Source organism: Bubalus kerabau, chromosome 3 (assembly GCF_029407905.1).
Source record: "Bubalus kerabau isolate K-KA32 ecotype Philippines breed swamp buffalo chromosome 3, PCC_UOA_SB_1v2, whole genome shotgun sequence".
NCBI classification, from domain to species: Eukaryota; Metazoa; Chordata; class Mammalia; order Artiodactyla; family Bovidae; genus Bubalus; species Bubalus kerabau.
The window spans coordinates 87166646-87187164 of record NC_073626.1 but is presented as its reverse complement, the minus strand read 5'-3'; the positions used below and the strand labels follow the sequence as shown (position 1 = coordinate 87187164).

Genomic DNA, 20519 nt, shown 5'->3' with positions numbered 1-20519 from the left:
CTCATCATTCTCAGGAATCTAAAAACTGTTCATGAAAAATATGTACTATAGAATGGATTACGCTTTGAAAACCCTGATACACAGTGACAGATATAGGTTGTATTCAGAGTACTCATTCATTTAATTTGTCTGGACAGTCCTGGATTTCTCCTGTGCTCCTGTTATAATTATTAATAACTTGCCCTTTCACATTAAAAATAATCCTGCTTTGGATTATAAATGATACAGTCACCTTAGCTATAGTGTCAATATTTGGATATTTATAGTTACATATTTTCTCCAAATCAGTAGGTTTCAATTAATTCCACATATTTGTTTTAAATAAGATTTATCTTGATTTCCACTAAATCTAGGAAGGAAGAAAGGTGAACTGAGCTTACACTTCACTGTGACTTGAGGAACTATTGCTTTCAGAATGCACTGGTTTCTGGAATACTATTCTGGAACTGGTGCAGTGTAGCTGAAAGATAGCTGTGCAGAGAAAAATTGTAAAAAATTACCCAGACTGCTGACATTTTCAGGGCAACTATACCTAAAACAAAACGAGCTTCAGCATTTCAAAATAGGTATAAAAATAAATTATACAGAATGTGATTGAGGCCATAATCTCCAGAATAAAGTCCCAGGAATTTCACATTTTAAATTTTCAAGAAATACTGTTGATATCTTCTTTTACCTACTGACGTCAAAATTTCATTCACATTTTTTACTCAGTCACACATGCAGCTCCAAATTTCCTTTTGAGCACAACACTGAGTAAGCGTCTCAACTTTACAAGTATTTTTAACCCAATCTCTTTTTCACATTTTTTTCAAATGTTTATGTAATTTTATTTGTTAACACTTACATTGCACTTACTGGTACCAGGAGCTTCTGTAAGTGCTGTTAGAAATACAGACAAATTTAGTCCTCATAAATCCCTGCAGGATAGGTCCTTATATTATTATCATGGTTCCCATTTCACTGATGATGAAGCTGAGGACAGGGCAACTATGTACCTTGCAGATCACACGATGAATATTTCAGGATTTAGACCCAGTCACCTGACTACGGAGTCCATGATCTTAGCCACTATGCTAGGCTTCTTTTTTTCTGTGTTTTTGTTTTACCATTTTAATCATTTTTAAGTGTACATAGTGTTCATTATGTGCACCCTGTTGTACAACAATCTTTGGAACTTTTTTTATCTTGAACAACAGAAAGTTGATATCTCAAACAACTTCACTTTGCCTCCTCCTACCATACTCTGGCAATCAGGATTCTACTTTCTATCGTTTACAGTGTAACTATAGTCGACACCACATAACTGAAGTATTTCACTAAGCATACTGTCCTTAAGGTTCATCCATGTTGTAGCACGTGTCAGAATTTCATTCTTTTTCTCAGGCCAAACAGTATTCGCTTGTAGGTATGCATCACGCCTTTTCATTCATCTCTTGATGGACACTAAGGTTGAGTCTACCTGTTGGCTACCGTAAATACCGTTACAATGAACATGTAGGTGTGAAAACATCTGTTCAAGATGCCAGTGTTTCTCCCGAAGGAATATCTGAGTGGTATGCTTCTTCTTTATCATCCCTTTCAAACAGGCAAAAGACAACTTAGACCTTATTGAAGAAGTAACAGACAGATCAAATGGTTAAGAGAGTTTGCCTCAGGTTTAATTCATTTATATATTTATTTAAAGAAATTATTTGTTGAGCAACTACTTCAGGCATGGGGGAAACAAAGGTGAATTTGAAGTATTTCTGAAACACCAGAAATACATGTTTACTTAAATGCATTTGAGAGAAAATTAGGAGCCTCAAAATTTAAAACATTTAAGTGTCTAAAATCCAGAAACAATTTACATTTTTCTATTAAGATGGAACTTAACTCTAATGTCAAATTTGTGTGCAATGTGTGCACTGCGTGTTTTAGAGGCCTTCCATGGGCAGGAGGGGGCCTGAGGTGGTACAGTAGAGCTCTGAGGGCAGAGGCTCTGAAAGAAGCAGGCTACACTTAAATCACAGCTTTGTTATATTTCACCTGGGTAGCCTTGGGAAAACTTACTGACTTCATCTTTTCAATCTATAAAATGGGAATAATCAAATACCTACTTCATAAGATGTCCTGAGGATTGGGGTGAAAAATGAGATTTCACAAGATTAGTGGCACATTGTAAGTACCCAATAAATGAAAGTTATTAATATCAATTAAAGTGCTCATACCACAGTCTACTACTTAATTCATCCCAGTTACAGAATAATATGTACGCTGCTATAGATAATTTAGGAAGTCTAGTCTTTGAACTCATTAGCAAGATACCAGAGTATACAAATACAAATAAACTAAAATCAACAAAAAGAAAAAATTTCAAGATCTGATTTTTACTTGAGTTATGATTAAAATGGGTGTGTGGATAGAAGAGGGTGGTTATTCTAATTCTGGAACAATGGAGTTGGTAGCAAGAAGGCCCCCTGCCTGGTTATAAGTTCATTATTTTAGAATAAGTTTTCTGGGGTTTTTTAGTGCATGTTTGTTGAACTCTTTAACAGAGTTAGCATGATTACCTCAGTTCAGTTCAGTTCAGTTCAGTCGCTCAGTCGTGTCCGACTCTTTGCGACCCCATGAATTGCAGCACGCCAGGCCTCCCTGTCCATCACCAGCTCCCAGAGTTCCTCAAACCCATGTCCATCGAGGCAGTGATGCCATCCAGCCATCTCATCCTCTGTCGTCTCCTTTTCCTCTTGCCCCCAATCCCTCCCAGCCCCCAGACCCTGATGATTACTTCTGCTAAAATGAAAAGATAATGTCTGGAATTTCTTGTTTGTTTTTTCTCAGGATTCCAACATGCAGCTAAAATAATTAAAAGGTCAGTTTCATTTTCATTATTTATATTTTAATATTTTAATTCTATAACCTCAGATATTGTAGCTAAAATCTCTAAGCACTCTCTTCTGAAAAAAATTTAAAATGTTACTCATTATGTTTCAAATGTCATATATGAAGTATTTATGAAGCTTCTCTTGCCTATTTGTTTACAGTTGAGGTTAATTTTCATTTCTGTAACTGAGCTGTAGTTCAAACATTTAGCTTTATTTTGTATTAGTGAAGAAAACTCAAGAGTAGTGTAAAATTCTTACTTGGTAAAGATTTAGAAAACATATTCACCATTCCTCACATTTTCAAAAAAATTTAGATTAACAACAAAAAGTACTAACGGAATTCTTTTAAATGAGTTATGCTCCAGAGGGAAGTTCATCATTTAAGTTATTGGCATCCTCAAAGGAGCCAACATTTAAAACAAATGCTGTGTAACTCGCACTGTACTCACATTGTTCTGACCTTATTTAAAATAATGAACATTGAGGGGTATGAAATTTTAGTAGGACGCCTTCTGCTCAACTCTAGAAACATGAACTGTGCAAAGAAACAAGTCCTGCAATTTTAGAGTGAGAACTAAATAGACGCCAATGAATAAGACAGTTGAAACTATGCATCATTAGTGGAATTTTTGTGTAGTCCTTCCTTCATTCAGGGAGCAAATTCTGAGAATAGCAATTTGGGAATCCATAAATCCTACTGAGTCTTGGTTAAATGACATTCATTATAAAGAACACCTGGAGGGAAAACCTGAGAATTGAGTCACAGCTAGAAAGATCAGATTACCTGAGCTCTGCATGTCCTGATTAAGTAAGGCAGCCTAGGAAGAGAATGATCTTTCTCTGCAGTCATTTCGATAGTATTATATTGGGATAAAGTTAGTAGTCTATTTAATACTAGGTTGAGTTTCTGTTGCTTGTATATTTCCTCACATATTTTTGTGTAATTTTGAGTAATTGATATCATTTATAATTATAAGTACAATTTGGTTGAATGGCATCATTGACTCAATGGACATGAGCTTGAGCAAACTCTGGGAAATAGTAAAGGACAGGAAAGCCTGGCTTGTTGTAACCCATAGGGTCACAAAGAGTTGGACATGATTGAGTGACTGAACAACAACATTTCTCTTACATGGAATCCTTGCTGGAAGTTTATTTATTATGAATTTATTACTTGTCATGCCTATCACTTGAATCTAAACAAAGCTATAAAATGTGAGATATATTTATATATATGACTATATATTCATATGCAAATTACTGAATAAAAACTTTTCACTAATCAAGATTTTCATCAGAGTTTACACAGACAATAAGCAATACAAAAATAACTTAAAATCAAACCCGTAAACAGAAAGGAAAAAAAAAAAAACTTCAAGGAATGCTGCTAAACACTCAATAATTGGTATGAGTTTCTGAATCTGAGGCTTGGAAAACTGCCAGAAAATCACTGAAATGAGAATGTGAATGTGAAAAGGAGTTTTTGGAAGCGAGAACCTGGTGTAGGAAGGGGTATCTACACTGGACAGTCCTACAGCTCCTTCGGTTCAGTTCAGGGCACTCAGTCATGCCCAACTCTTTGCAACCCCACGGACTGCAGCAGAGCAGGCCAGGCTTCCCTGTCCATCACCAACTCTGGAGCTTGCTCAAACTCATGTCCATAGAGTCAGTGATGCCACCCAACCATTTCATCCTCTATTGTTCCCTTCTCCTCCTGCCTTCAATCTTTCCCAGCATCAGGGTCTTTTCAAATGAGTCAGTTCTTCACATCAGGTGGCCAAAGTATTGGCATTTCAGCTTCAGCATCAGTCCTTCCAATGAATATTCAGAACTGGTCTCCTTTAGGATGGACTGGTTGGATCTCCTTACTGTCCAAGGGACTCTCAAGAGTCTTCTCCCACACCACAGTTCAAAAGCATCAATTCTTTGGCACTCAGCATTCTTTATAGTCCAACTCTCACATCCAGACATGACTACTGGAAAAACCACAGCTTTGACTAGACAGACCTTTGTTGGCAAAGTCAAGTCTCTTCTTTTTAATATGCTATCTAGGTTGGTCATAGCTTTTCTTCCAAGGAGCCGCTCAATTTCATGGCTGCAGTCACCATCTACAGTGATTTTGGAGCCCCCCAAAATAAAGTCTCTCACTGTTTCCCTTGTTTCCCCATCTATTTGCCATGAAATGATGGAACCAGATGCCATGATCTTAGTTTTCTGAATGTTGAGTTTTAAGCCAACTTTTTAACTCTCCTCTTTCACTTTCATTAAGAGGCTCTTTAGCTCTTCTTTGCTTTCTGCCATAAGTGTGGTGTCATATCTGCATATCTTAGGTTATTAATATTTTTCCTGGCAATCTTGATTACAGTTCCTGCTTCATCCAGGCCATATAGCTCCATAGGCTCGGCAATATTGAGCACTGTTAGCTCTAAATATTTTCTATACATTATCTGACAGAAATTTTGGAATAAATTCAGTGATCAGACAGTAACATACTATTTAATGAGCCAACAAAAATTAAAATGAATACCAAGTTTTATTATACACAGGAAATATGTAATTAAGTGGAATATAATTTGACATGAGGAACCAAAGTTTTGGAAAATTCCATGAACAGGAAGCCTAGTGGGCTATATAGTCCATGGGGTCACAAAGAGTCTGACATGACTGAAGTGACTGAGCATGCACGCACACATGCACCAAAGCTTTTTAAGGTACAAACTTACCATTTTACTCAGCAATTATATTTCTAGATGTACACAGTAAGGAAAAATTAGTATGTTTTTATAATTGTAAAGACTTAGAAGTGTTAGTGATCAATAATAAGATATTGTTGGTCATATGTTACTTCCTTCAATGTAACACTTTGTAAACATTAAAATAATTTATAGACTTGCCATGTAATACATATTATAGAATCATTAAAACACATACCTGTTCAGGATAAATTTTTCAGTGAGGGAAACAGGATAGAGCTTGGTATAGATAATGCTATTCTGATCATGTAAAAAATGGGTGTGCACATATGTAAGTGTATGTGTGAGTGTGCATTATTTGTATAGAAAAATTATGGACCGTATGCATGCCATCATTTCAACAATGGCTATCTCTGAGGTTCAAGATTATGTCTTTTATTCTATTTGTTCTCTTCTTTTCTTTTTTTTTTTTTTTGACAGTGGATTAATCTGAGAGAGAGTTAGAGACATGAAATCCTTGCTGACTGAAATCCTGTGTCAGGATATGACTGAAGAAGTGTCTGCTGATACCATACAGACCTTACAATCTCAATCCATGACTCAGAATTGGGACAAAAGAATTAAATGTGTTTGGAGACACATGTAAGTACAAGGCTGTTTTCAGTGTGTGAAGAAAGATAGCAGAAAAAGACATCAGAATAACTGCAAGATTGCTGAGAGAAATATCAATAACCTCAGATACGCAGATGCCATGACCCTTATGGCAGAAAGCGAAGAACTAAAGAGCCTCTTGATGAAAGTGAAAGAGGAGAGTGAAAAAGTTGGCTTAAAACTCAACATTCAGAAAACTAAGATGGCATCTGGTTCCATCACTTCATGGCAAATAGATAGGGAAACAATGGAAACAGTGAGAGACTTTATTTTGGGGGGCTCCAAAATCACTGCAGATGGTGACTGCAGCCATGAAATTAAGATGCTTGCTCCTTAGAAGAAAAGCTATGACCAAACTAGACAACTTATTCAAAACCAGAGACAGTATTTTGTTAACAAAGGTCCATCTAGTCAAAGCTATGGTTTTTCCAGTAGTCATGTATGGATGTGAGAGTTAATTATAAAGAAAGCTGAGCACTGAAGAATTGATGCTTTTGAACTGTGGTGCCGGAGAAGACTCTTGAGTGTTCCTTGGACTGCAAGCAGATATTATTCAGGACTGATTTGAAGGACTGATGCTGAAGCTGAAACTCCAATACTTTGGCCACCTGATGCGAAGAACCAACTCCTTGGAAAAAATTCTGATGCTGGGAAAGATTGAAGGCGGGAGGAGAAAGGGACAACAGAGGAAAAGATGATTGGATGGCATCACGGACTAAATGGATATGAGTTTGAGTAGGCTTCGGGAGTTGGTGATGGACAGGGAATCCTGGTGTGCTGCAGTCCATGTGGTTGCAGAGTCAAACATGATTGAGTGACTGAACTGAGCTGAACTGAAGCTTTTATAAATATTTTATCATGTATATTCAACTAAGATGCATGGAGAGCTAGGAGGGCTTACAAACTTGCATTTATTATTATAAGCATATGTAGACATATTCTCCCTTTTACTGACCTGTGTTTGCCCCCACCAGAATCAACTGACTGTGCAGGCATTAAGGATTTATCTGGACTGTCCTGACCACCTCTCTCCTTCTAGGTGAACCAAAGAAGCCTGAGTAGTTGTCTTATCTTTTAGAAAAAGCTACAGGTTATTAAGTATTAAAAGAAATTGTATCATAAAATATAAGCTATATGGCAGCAGATTAAGCTACTCAACTAATAAACAACATATGTTGGTAATTTTTACATTTCTCATATCTAGATAAAGGTTGTTGAATGAGAGAGACTTCTCTAGAATGTGCTATCTGACATTTTCATCACTAAACAAGTATATTTTTTTGGTTCTTTAAATTTATTTTTTTGCTCTCCTTCCATTTCTTTCCCTTTTTAAAATAAGTGCATTGATAAGTCCTTTCAGACAGTTTGACTCTGAGTGGAAAAGACAGACATAGAAATAAATTATTACTAGGTAATTTCATAGGTGTTCTTGTAGAGACAATGGGAAAAAAATGTTAAGACAAGTTGGCTGAGAAATTTAGAGATCATATAAAGGAGAGGATGGCAGCCTTTGGGAGGAGCTGGGAGGCATAAGACAGTAGGGTGTGTAGCAGAACTGAGTCTGACGTTTGGCCCAAGATGAAAAAAACTGGAGATGTTTTAAATAAAACAAGGATTCTTCATGCCAGTAAATTTATGATTCCCTTGTTAAATATTTTGGTAAATTTCATTAAATCGCATAGTTTTGCCAAGAAATAAAACCTTCCTTGCAGGAAGGAGAGAGGATAAGAACATAATAGGGCTTCTGCTCCTGAATCACACTACCACACACATTTCCTTCTGGACCTTCTGGATAAATACTGGACACATAGTAGTTGAGGGGTGTCCTTCAGTACAAATGTCCCCCAAACCTAAGTTGACAGTCCAAAACAGAGACACTTTTAAGAGCAAAAAAAGAGCACCATTAATAACAATGCAAAGATTATAAGAACACAATAACTATCCTCACCCTACCGAAATCGAATTATATGCCAGATAAAGATTCATGCTGAATGATGGTCCTATTTAAAATACAAATTGCCCAGGATGAAGTTTGCTTCATTCATTCACCCTTTGGTGAAAATTAATCAGATACACATCTCATACCACCAGTAAGAATCTATAATTAATAACTAGAATTAGGACACATAGGATGTGGTAAAGTTTAAAAGTATAAAATATTTGGAGGCAGCAAAGTTTGCAAGCATAGAAAATTCTAGATTTTAAATCTCAACTCCACTTTGCCCAGTGATCATCAGTTCTCTACTCTGAACTTTATTTTAATCTGTAAAATGGGATATCTACTCCCAGAGCTGTCATGAAAATTAGATAAAGTAATTCATATAGTCAGTCAAAGAAATGGAACTTGATTAATCCTTTGGGAGAAGATCTATACTGGGTGAAAGTTCATATACTACAACCAGGAAAATTAAAACCCAGAGTGCACAACTCTGTGTATAAAAGACCTAAAATAAATGTACAGCTAAACATCAACTGATTAACATGACTAAAGAAAATGGATGGTGTACATAGAAATTTTTAGCAAAAGCAGAAGAAATTTTAAGTAATTTAGCTAAGAGAAATAAGTCGGAACCTGATTAAAATTATTCACACAACATATAATGTTGTTTGGCTCTACTATTGATTTTACTGAATTAATGGTATCTTAATTATACCCTAAGGATATATTCAAAACACTTAGGGCTCTGATTTCAATATGAGATCTTTTCTAACACAAATAGTGTTCCTTTTTTTTTTTTTTTTAACATATAAGCACCTTGTTTAGTTTTTTTCCTAGATTTCATTCTTTATTTGATCCTTGAGAAATTGATTATGAAACCACCATCAATTTTATACTTTAATTTTTTTCATCATGCCCACCAGCTTGAGTCATTAATACAGATTTCATGGATTAGAAATACAAATGGTATTTTGAACACAGAGGTTAGTATGAGAAGAGATTTTTAATGACAGAAAGTCATTTTAAGTTGTCTTGAACCCATGCAGTTATTATGTGTTTCTCAAAAGCAATATTTCAAACAACAAATAAGAATTAATGTCCTATCAAAACAATGAATGACAATAGAAATGCTCCTAATGATTCTCAGGAAAGAAGAAAAAAAGGAGACAATAAAACCAGCAATGGTGAGATTCCACCTGCTGTTTTCTGACTCTTCATCCTGGAGGAAAAAATCAGGTAAACAAAAGCAGGGTGGCCTGGGCAGCCTTGCCAGGCTCACCAGTGTGGTTCAGTTTGAAATTATTTTACAAACTGAGTGCAACTAAGTGCCAAAATGCACCCCAATCCTCTCTCACTTCTTCCAAATTCTTGCTCACCAAGCACCAGTCCAGGCTATTTTACCCTTTTTAGAAGTAAAAAGTAGGACTTCCTTGGTGGTGCAGTGGACAGGAATCTGCCTGACAATGCAAGGGACATGGGGTCTGATCCCCAGTTGGGTAAGGTCCCACATGTCATGGAGAAACTAAGCCCATGTGCCACAACTACTGAGCTTGTGCTCTGGAGCCCACAAGTCACAACTACTGAGCCCACGTGCCACAAGTACTGAAGCCCAGATGCCCTAGAACCAGCAAATCATAACTACTGAGCCCGCGTGCTGCAACCACTGAAACCCGTGCACCTGGAGTCTATGCTCTGTAACAAGAGAAGCCAATGCAATGAGAAGCCCACACACCACAAGTAGAGAGCAGCCCTCACTCCTTGCACCTAGAGAAAGCCCTCATGTAGCAATGGAGATCCACCATAGACAGAAGTAAATCAATAAATAGAAGTAAAAAGTAGTGTGAGACACTCCACCCAACAGTGGAAACCACACACAGGAGAGCTTGTACACACACGTGTCCATTTAACAGACTAAAGGGCACAGGGGCTGCCTCTGTCCTAATTTAAACTGTTCACAGAAAGAGTGCTTTGGTTTTTTCCAATTAGATATTTTACATAAATTATAGAAGCAAGAGGACGATACGAAATAGTCACGGCAATAGAAGGCTGGTACTCGGTTTTCTTGTAACCCATCTGTGACAAGTGGCAATTTGACCTTCCTAATTGTTCAGTAATAGGACAAATTTCTTCACTATGGTGATTAATGCTTACTGCTGCCTGATTCTATTGCTTCTTGGTGGTTCTATAATTTTGCTCAATGTAGACAGCAGAGTCGGAGAAGGCAATGGCACCCCACTCCAGTACTCTTGCCTGGAAAATTCCACGGACAGAGGAGCCTGGTGGGTTGCAGTCCATGGGGTTGCTGAGTTAGACATGACTAAGCGACTTCACTTTCACTTTTCACTTTTATGCATTGGAGAAGGAAATGGCAAGCCACTCCAGTGTTCTTGCCTGGAGAATCCCAGGGACGGGGGAGCCTGGTGGGCTGCCATCTATGGGGTCGTACAGAGTAAAGAGAAAATGCGTTCATTTGACAGTAACAATTAAGAATTATTATTTATATTTTAATAAGCTAATTTTAGATTTAACACTCATTGACTGACCCTGAAATCGAGCTTCACTGTCAATTAAGAATTCTCAAGGAAACAGTGAGGAATGAGATGTTCTACCAGGTTTAAAATGCCAGTACTATCTAACTTGTAAGTTCCTGTGGGAACTATGTGAAACACAGCAATGAATTCAAGTTAGAAGAGAACTTTGGCTGCTATACAGATATAATTGGAGACACTAGTAAGCATCATTTTGATTTACTGGTGAGTGAGTGACATGGGTAACTATTGATTATTACTACTAATTATTGAGAATTCCTGATCAATAGCTTATCATTTTTACTAAATATTTTTCTAGCTATCAGCATAGCTACAGACTATGAAGGTTATTTAATAGCTTATTAAGCAAAGAAACAGGTCCATTAATATAACAATGTTGAAAATTGTTCTTAACACTTTAGAAGTATTCTTAAGAAGATAAGAAAAATCAAAACATCTCACTTTCTCTTTAATTACACTTTTCACAACCTCTCCTGATGTTGATCTGTTTCTTGTTTCCCCAATTCTATGGTTCCATTTCTAATCCTCTCTTCATTCTTGTGTGAATGCTAATTGAGCACATAGTTCATACCAGACAGTTTTCCATACATTCTGAACTTAGAAATTAATAAGACTTGGCATTTTCTTTGAATGAGCTCAAAATTAACAACAACATATAATGACACGTAGCACATTCTGGGTGCTACACTGGAGTTGAGAACCAAGGGTGGGAGAGTTGCAGCGGTTCAGGAATAAACAGAAGGAGGCATCAGAAGACTTGTTTTAATCTGCCTTTGGAAAGATGATAATGGTTTCTTTAGGGTGAGAAGCTGAGGGAAAGACAATCTAATCATTGGGACTTTGTTTATTATAGATAAAGGAAGACTTCTGAAGGGTGAACAAGGCTATGGTGACATAAAAGGGCATGGCTTCTTTGAGAAACTCTTGAGCAGTGAAGTATTATGGGAACATAAGATTTATAAGAAAAACAAAGTTGCCAAGATTCAATTAATTGATACTTATCAAGCACAGTTTATAGGCAAGAAACCATACTAGGAATAATGCCATGTACTTTGTTCTATATAAAACAATCAATCAGCCTAACAAAGTAGATGTTATTTCCAAATATACAACAGAAAAGGATATTGAGGCACCAAGAAGGTAATCTTGATTGAGTTCACCTAGTAACTGTCAGAACTGGGAATCCACCTAGTTCTCTAAACACACTCTACTTAAAAACCCAAGTGAATTCAACTCTGAAGGCACCAAGTATTAAAGAGTCCAGAACTTTATTTGTGAGAGTTTAAAGGAGTTAAGATAGATTTTTAAGCCAAATTATGACCTGAGTATGTTGAGCTGAAAATATGAAAAAGTTTTTAAAGGCTTGGGCATCATCACATAAGTGTGACTTGCTAAGTTCATCTCTGTGGGGTGTAGGGTTCTCCTAAGGATAATAAGAGCATGTATCTTACAGGATTGTTGTATTCATTATTTAGTATATGAAATTCATTTACAGGGATGCCTGACTCTGATAATTATCACTGTTTATTTCAGAAATAGCTCTCTGCTGGTATAGTGGAGAATGAATTGCAAAGGGAGGGAAGCGTCTGTTCTCCTCTAGAAGAAGGATGAAGAGGGCTTCAACAGGGCACTTGGCAGTGATGGGAATGTAGGGTTGTCATTAGGAAATGTTTCAAATGTAAATAGTGAAAGGAATTAGTGAACAATTGGTTTAGGGAGAAGAGAGAGAGGAAACAGCAGAAAATGACCCTGAGGTTTCTAGATTAGATGGCCAAATGAATGTTGATGTCTTAACATCTCATACTCCAAACCGCTACTTCCCTGTGAATCAATTATTCTAGGACTCTCTCTGCCACTGACTGCCAGTAATTGATTTAGCGACTATTTATAGCCAAAAAATAAAAATGAAAACAACATTGGAAGCCAATAGAAGCCAGAGAAATTAGTTCCTTCCACTAAATCTAGCATATGCCTACAGCCCTAAGCTGACCCTGTTCTCAAGCCCCTTGGGTGAGAAAGTAACTGAGCAGTTATTTCTCAGGCTGGCAGATAATTTAGCTTCTTTCCAGCACCAAACCTGCTTAGAGGTAAACATCGCACACCCAAATTTTTAGGATATTTTATTTTCATTTGGAAAATGAAGTAAAGTTTTCAAACTATGAGGAGGAGTATTGAGAAATCTTATTTTATCAACAAATACAATTGATCAAATCTAAATTCTATAAAATAACTACTGCTAAGTCGCTTCAGTCATGTCCAACTCTGTGCGACCCCATAGACGGCAGCCCATCAAGGCTCCACCGTCCCTGGGATTCTCCAAGCAAGAACACTGGAGTGGGTTGCCATTTCCTTCTCCAATGTATGAAAGTGAAAAGTGAAAGTGAAGTCGCTCAGTCGTGTCCGACTCTTAGCGACCCCATGGGCTGGAGCCTACCAGGCTCCTCCGTCCATGGGATTTTCCAGGCAAGAGTACTGGAGTGGGATGCCATTGCCTTCTCCTTCTACTTCTCCTACTCGAGTCTCCTTCTACTAGAGTCTATGAAATATACTCTTTGCAACCCCAAGGACTTTAGCTATCTATAGAATTTCCTAAGCAAGAACACTGGACTGGGTAGCCATTCCCTTCTCCAGGGGATCTTCCCAAGCCAGGGATTAAACCTGGGTCTTCTGCATTGCAGGCAGATTCCTTACCATATGGGCCACTAGGGAAGCACAATGAAATTTAGATATATAAAAGAAAAAAGTAGTTTATGTTACTCTTGTTACTAAATACTATTGGACAGAACAGAAAAATGTACAAACTGAAAATTTAAATGAACACCAAAACAAATTCTAGGCAAGATGCTCCCTGGCAAACTTTCTTGTTGCTTGAATTACACACACACAAAATATGCTTCAATTTTTCTCTCAAAACTACCATCTTTATCTCTACTACACAATTCAGGAATTAAGAGATCTGAATATCAGCATGCAATATAACTTTATAAAGCTATTATAAAATTTATTCTGAGCTATTAAAATTTTAACTAAACTTCACTGCTTCTTTAATAAGTCTGTATTATGCACAAGTAAAAAATAAGAGGAAATATACAAGTTTATTTTAGCTTTGAGGAATAGAGAAAGAATGGTAATTAACCCTAAGTTCTTTTCTTCATTAATATAAAAGCTTCTTCATTTTGTAGTCTATGTAGTTTTTTTTTCTTTAAAAATAATTTAAGAAAACATTTTGGGATTTAGAAGATAGAAATGAACTTTAGTCACCCTATGATAAAAACATCCTGAAAGTAGAGATAAGGTTGGATAATCCTTCGCATCTCCTCCTACTATTTCTCCGGTGCCTGGAGAGTGGTGGCACTCAGTGTGCATCTTCACTTTTACTCCTAACAACATAGCATTTTCCATAAGGTCTTTTCAAATAATTCTTAGACATGGTAGATTCAGTGTTACCAAACCAAAACCTTTCTTGAGTTGATTTGAATCAAATGATACCTCTGGAACTTTATATGACTGGGCTTCCCTGGTGGCTCAGACAGTAAAGAATCTGCCTGCAGCACAGGAGATGGGAGTTTGATCCCTGGGTCAGGAAGATCCCCTGAAGAAGGAAATGGCTACCCACTCCAGTATTCTTGCTTGGAGAACTTCAAGGATAGAGGAGCCTGGCGGGGTACAGTCCATGGGGTCACAAAAAGTCAGACATGACTGAGCGACTTTCACACTTTTCACAACATGACTAGTGCCCTGTCTGTATCTGGTCCCCATGTAGATCAGGAAAAGACTTCCCTCAGCCCTTTCTCATCATTTAGTCCTTTAGAAGCAAAACAAAGAAAGCGGCATTTCTGATTTGCTAACAACAACCAAAAAAAAACTGCCTTTGCACTATGTCTGAAAGTATAGTGGCAAAAATACAGAAATGCTCTAACCTCTAAAAATAATGCATTTTAAGTCCTATTTTTCTACCGAGGTAAAACCTTTACTTCTTTTGGAGAAATTTACTTTGATCTTTCCAAATGTTTAGAGTGGCTTGATAATTTAAGGTAAAAATTACATATGTAGATTTGATGGAAATGGTTTAGCACTTCAACTAGCCAGCTCTGTTCCACGACACACCCCAAACCAGATGAGCAATAACTTAAAGGATGACCAACTAAATTGTTCTTCTGTTACCTTACCACTAACATCATCTCCAAACTATGAGTGGGTTAATAATTGAAGTGTTTGCTATTTCTCAATCACGTTTGCTAAAAAGGTATTTTTAAAATGCACATAGTATGCTATTAAAATACATGCTTGTCCTTATATAAGCTTTAGCATAATTATAGTTTTGTATAATTACAGTTTTATGTCAAAAGATTTACAGCTTTATCACCTCAAGCAATATTTCACAGCTGCCAAGAATGATTTATGCAATAATGACTTAAGCTGTAAAATAGAATCCTCAAAGGAAGGGCTGTCAAATATTCCTCCTGCAAATAACCAGGTTTATAAAAACTGATATTCTGGTAAACAGCAAGCCCAGTTGTACCTGGTTAAAAAAAAAATCACTGGAAGGAGTATGGTAGGAAGCACTGCTTCACAATGGTGACCATGTGGCTCATGTATACCTAATCCACGTGAACTCATCACCCAGATCAAAAGTTTAAACTACTTATGAGCCTCTGGGCCACTTTGGGAAACAATCTTTCAGAAATAAGGCTATGCTCTTATTTTTGCTACTCCAATGTGAGTGAATGGAAAAAGTAGAAAACAGTATATCTCAACTTTTTGTTCGATTTGCTCATTGTGCATACTGCATTACAATTCATACCCCAGTGAAGTGCTAAATAAAGAATAAGTAAAGGAGGCATTTGCCATGTATTCTTAAGAAACCAAGAACCTGTCAAAAGTAAATGACCTCAATAATAAAGATTTAGGGAAACTTTCGGAAATAAACCAATGAAAATGTTAGTGGTTGTCCTTCCCTGCTTTTATAAATGTAGAGCTGGCTGGCACATCTCTAAGAGACGAGACTTTCAAATCATTTGAACTTCACAAGCTCTAACTGATTTTTTTAGTTGCCATGTGAATAAAACCAATACACTCAGAAGATTCTATTCAAGGCAGTTGTATTAGTAGCAAAAACACAAGTTGATTACATTCAGAGAAATTAAGTCTGACTGTGTCTTCTCAATTTACAAAGGTCATTCAAATTAATATTTTTCTTTGGGGGAAAAAAAAAAGCTTGGCCCATCACCTCATGTTCCCCAAATCAAAAAAAGCAAAATAGGCAGCATTTGTCATTGATTCTAAAGAGACTCAAGTCCTTGTAGACTGAGTCACATGTGAAAATGAAGCCAACAGAATCAAAATTATCAACAAAAGTTGATATTTATATGTCTAAACAAGCTTCCAAATAAAGACTCCTTGTCTAAAACAAGATTTTAATTCATTATAACCAAGCAATCACTGATAGAAAGATTTGCATTAGTCAATGTACCAGCATTTCACTGTAGAAATTTTTACATCCATGTTTGTGATTCCACATTAAAATGCTTTTTAAAATTGTTTTGAGACCATTTTACACAGTCACATTGTACAAAATAAACTAGGCGTCAAAACATTACCATTTTACTTACAGGTATTAGTAACACTTTTTCTATCTGAAAATATAATTTGAAAATTATAGTTATCTATATAGTCCAGATTAATTATATACTTAAATTCTGTAAGCTGAAAAAATTCTGAAATGTACCAGAAAATATTACGACCAATACACCGTACAGTAACCACATTACAGACAGTGGGGACATCATGACAGATATTCATAAGGGCAAAATGTCAAGACATTCAAATTATTCCAAAAGTCCAAACTGTTGGCATCACATACACACACAAAGAAGATGAGCTGCATTTGGGTAGTGAGAGCTTCTGTCCAAGAAATGCTTTCAAGACAACAGAGCAATTGGGCTATTTCTAGCATGCCAACCCTCCTGATTAAAAAGTAGCAGGGAAGAGAGAACTTTAAAAAACTCTATTTGATTGATAATGATATAACTGGTTTCATTCCAGATTAATCCAAAGTTATACAGACCTGTTCCAGTCATACTTTGTTACTCATACCCATTCAAATTGATGCTAAGGATAATCTAGTAATTTAATAATTGTATGTTTCTATCATGAAATATTTAATTATAAGAAAATAGGAGGAAGAGCTAAACCTTTTCCCTGTTAGAATGTATCTTACCAAATGATGAGTCATTATAACATATCACTCATTTATAAACTTCAAGAGTTACCTAAATATCTGATTAGATAACCCTCTGCCTCACTGATTTCTAACAATAGAATTTAAAAACGATGATGCAATATCAACAAATCTTATAACATTCATTTTTAATCTATTTGCCTTTAAGCTTCAAATTGTCAGATATCATTAAGTGTATACATGAGAAAGTATATACTTTAAATGGGTATATCTGAATACTTATACACATAAGTTCATATATATATATATAAAATATATTTAAAGAATGCATGCCCACTAAATGTGTATCTCTTTGAGAACTATTAGAGGTCTAATGTACTTATGCTCCCAAAGCAATCCTAAAAGGAGAAGTGCCCTTGAAGTGGAGGTATGACCTTAAGTTTCAGATGCCAGTTTTGCTGCAGCTATAAAAATGAATACCAATAATTCTACATATCATAGTTCCTTTTCTCCATTTCTTATTTTGGAATAAATCTTGAATACATGAATAGACTGTTATTTGAATATACATAGGTTTACTAGACCAGTTTTATAAGTTCCTATGTGTCATCCTTAATCTTGCATAAAAAGCATCAAAAGAAACAAAAGGTGTTGCCTATCAAATAAAGCTGAAGAGCCAAGAAATACCTGTAACTATAACAGTTTTAGTTTCAGATAGGCATTTTTCTGTAAGACTTTACTTTGCCTGTAAGTCCTTACTTGAAATAAAACTCTGTATTTCTCTCCAACCAAATGCATATCAACACAACCAGTAAATTACTAGCCTTTATTCCTTAGGGAACAGTGAGATTGATTTATGGCATTTTTGTCTTCAGTGCCATTAAGTTACTGCACTTTTGAAGAGTACAGAGTACTCATTCAAAAATGAAATTGTACCTACTATCCACTGAGGAGAGTCTCCACATTCCTTGATTCCGGCAACACTATAAACAAATCATGTATCTTCAACTGACTATTTGGGGTTTCTCTGCCTATGAACTTTCAGTAATCAACTGTCAAAATTTCATTTCAATGGAATAAGACACAAGGAATCCTAAATAGATCAACTTTACCATTTTTGTGGTAGTAGGTGACCTCCACTTTCCTCTCCTCTGACCCCAGCAACGCCTGGGCAATTTGAGCAACATCATGCCTCTTGGTCTCGGGCCCATGGAGAAAGTCACAGGTGCACGGCTTTTGCATGACATCTGGCCTGGAGAAACCAGTCATCTCACAGAACCCATCGTTGCAGTAGATGATGGCACAGTTCTGCACTCTGGCATTTGCAATGATAAATTTCTTATCTGTAATAAGAAGAGAGTATGGTATTGTTTACAATGCTTCCTCAAGATTCTTATAAACAGTGAAACAATTTGTTGCATAACAGGAAAACTGAAATGCAGGTACTTCCCAAATCACTAACTGCCTGGACACAGACACCCTAAAACTGAAACGAATGGTCCCCTGAGTAGTTTTAACAAAATGTACTAAGAAGCTTTTCTTCAAATTTGGAGAGTATCATTTCCCAAATAGTTAAGTTCTCAAGCCCTATAACTCTCTTTGGTCCTAATGAGCACTCAAACAAGCAGCTGGCACACTGGTATTTCCAGAATGCCATTTAATTGTAAGGTAAATATTTTCAAAGCCCAAACACTGAAGCATCCTGTAGCTGTCAGGTTCCTCACTTCAACCTTGGCCCTCAGAGTACAACTTTCTTAAAGTAGTTATTATTCCTGGATTTGGCTTTTCTCTAGCTCTCTAAGGCATATGACACACATCATGTTAAAAATAACAAATCCTGAAACTACTGGCCATGAAACTATTTCACATTAATTAGCAATTCAATAATGCAAAAGTTCACCTTTTCATAATATATATTACCCAGAAGATAAAAATATTTACACACACACAGTAAATATCATGTTAACTACCTTTTCACTTTTACTTTGGGTGACCTCACATTTTTGTGTAGTAGTAGGGACTTTAATACAAAGGGCTTCTTAATTTTGATCATAGATTATATTTACTATTCCCAAATAAAATATGAAGCAGGATATACAAGTTTCTTTTGAACACAAGGTACTATATCCTCTCTCCACTAAATGCAGCACCAAAATAACTGCACAATGTACAAAAGTAAATGTGTGTTAATGGAGTTTAAAGGAAACGTCAGATATAAATTAACTACTGTAGGATCTAAAATCAATGTATTTGTATAACAATAATTTATTCCCTATAATTAGTACACATGAGAATATTAAATTTCTCTGCATTCATTCTTTGTGGGATTTACTTATTACAGTTTAATTTTTAAATTTCTAGTGGAAATTTAAGGGGGTAATAAAGGGACACAAATATTCTTCAAATAATGAACTGTTTGCCTCAGGAATCAACATGGATCGGATACTGCTTTCCCCAAATTCTCCTGCTTGGGATTTGCATGGATTCGATGCAAAGTTTAGCTTCTATAAACTAGAAGCAAGCAGGCATCCCTGTCACACCACAGCCTTGCAATATAACCGAAGTAAAATACAGCTTTACTAGACATTTACATCTCTGCTATCATTTACATTCCTTCGTTCCAATAGTGTGTTCTGCCCTGCTCCTGACTTTCAAAAAGTCTACAATAAAATAGCCACGAAATTTAAACCCGTTACACTAGTACGTTCCCTTTAAGATAGTAGAAGAGTAGGACATTAAGTAGCAAAGCAGATAATGGAGCAGTGGGAGAGGAGGATCAAATTGCCTCCTATAATGGAGACCATAATCTAAAATGTAAATCAAAATTAATATCACGGGGAGAACACTTGCGCTGCCATTTGAACCTCCTGGCTCCGTTTCACAGTCTCTGAACTTGACGGAGCCCCGAGTCTCCTCAGCTTGGAAGCGGCAGACGCCAAGTGCACTATCAAAGCGAAAAGCGAGGGAGAGAGAAGAGAACAAATGAACTTACTTTGCCCTTCAAATTTCCGTATGATGGTCCCCAAAAATGTGTTTTGTGGTGCCACGTGCCCCCTGCGAACAGGCATGTTGACCCCGGTCTTCCAAGGAGCGCTCCCCGCGAGCTCCGGAGTTCTCCCGGGATCTCTCCTCGGCTAGAGCCCAGGCCAGCGCGCGAGCCGCTCTTTGTGGCAGAGCATCCTCTTTTGAAACCAGAAATCTCTTCCCATTAGCACCACTTCTAGACACCCGCTTTCCCTACCGGAGTCCAATCCATTCCCCTCACCTTCTGGAGGGGACCTCGCACCGGACTGCCGCGGGTGAGAGGGTTTGGGGGTGGGGAGAGGGAAGGAGGCGGGGTGAGGGGAGGTGGCGGGGGAGGGAAGGAAGGAGGGAGCGGTGGGGTGGGGGTGGGGAGGGGTGCGGGGAGTCACAAGGGCAATCGATCTGTTTCTCTTCTCCCAAACAGCGTCAATTTCCCAGTGCAAATAGGCTTAACCTGGCGGTTGCCCAGAGCTGTAAGGATAGCTGGAGGGGCGGGGGGGAGTGGGAGGTGGGGGAAGAAGGGGGCTGGGATGAGAGACTTGTGCAGCTTTTGCAGGAAGGGGAGAAAGAAAAGGAGGCTGGGGGGGGGGCGGGGGGGATGGTTGACGTTTCTAT

At 37.2% G+C, this 20519-nt stretch overlaps 1 protein-coding gene across 1 annotated transcript in view; it reads right to left on the bottom strand.

Annotated features, from left to right (window-relative positions):
- The window catches only part of KCNH7 (potassium voltage-gated channel subfamily H member 7), a 526390-nt gene extending 506442 nt beyond the window's left edge, over positions 1 to 19948 (bottom strand). The window contains exons 1-2 of the mRNA XM_055572409.1: positions 19873 to 19948; positions 17993 to 18223 (exon numbers count right to left, since the gene is read on the bottom strand). Of these exons, the coding sequence (XP_055428384.1) occupies positions 17993 to 18223; positions 19873 to 19948 (307 nt within the window). The remainder of the gene's footprint in view (positions 1 to 17992; positions 18224 to 19872) is intronic.
- Positions 19949 to 20519: the final 571 nt, after the last annotated feature.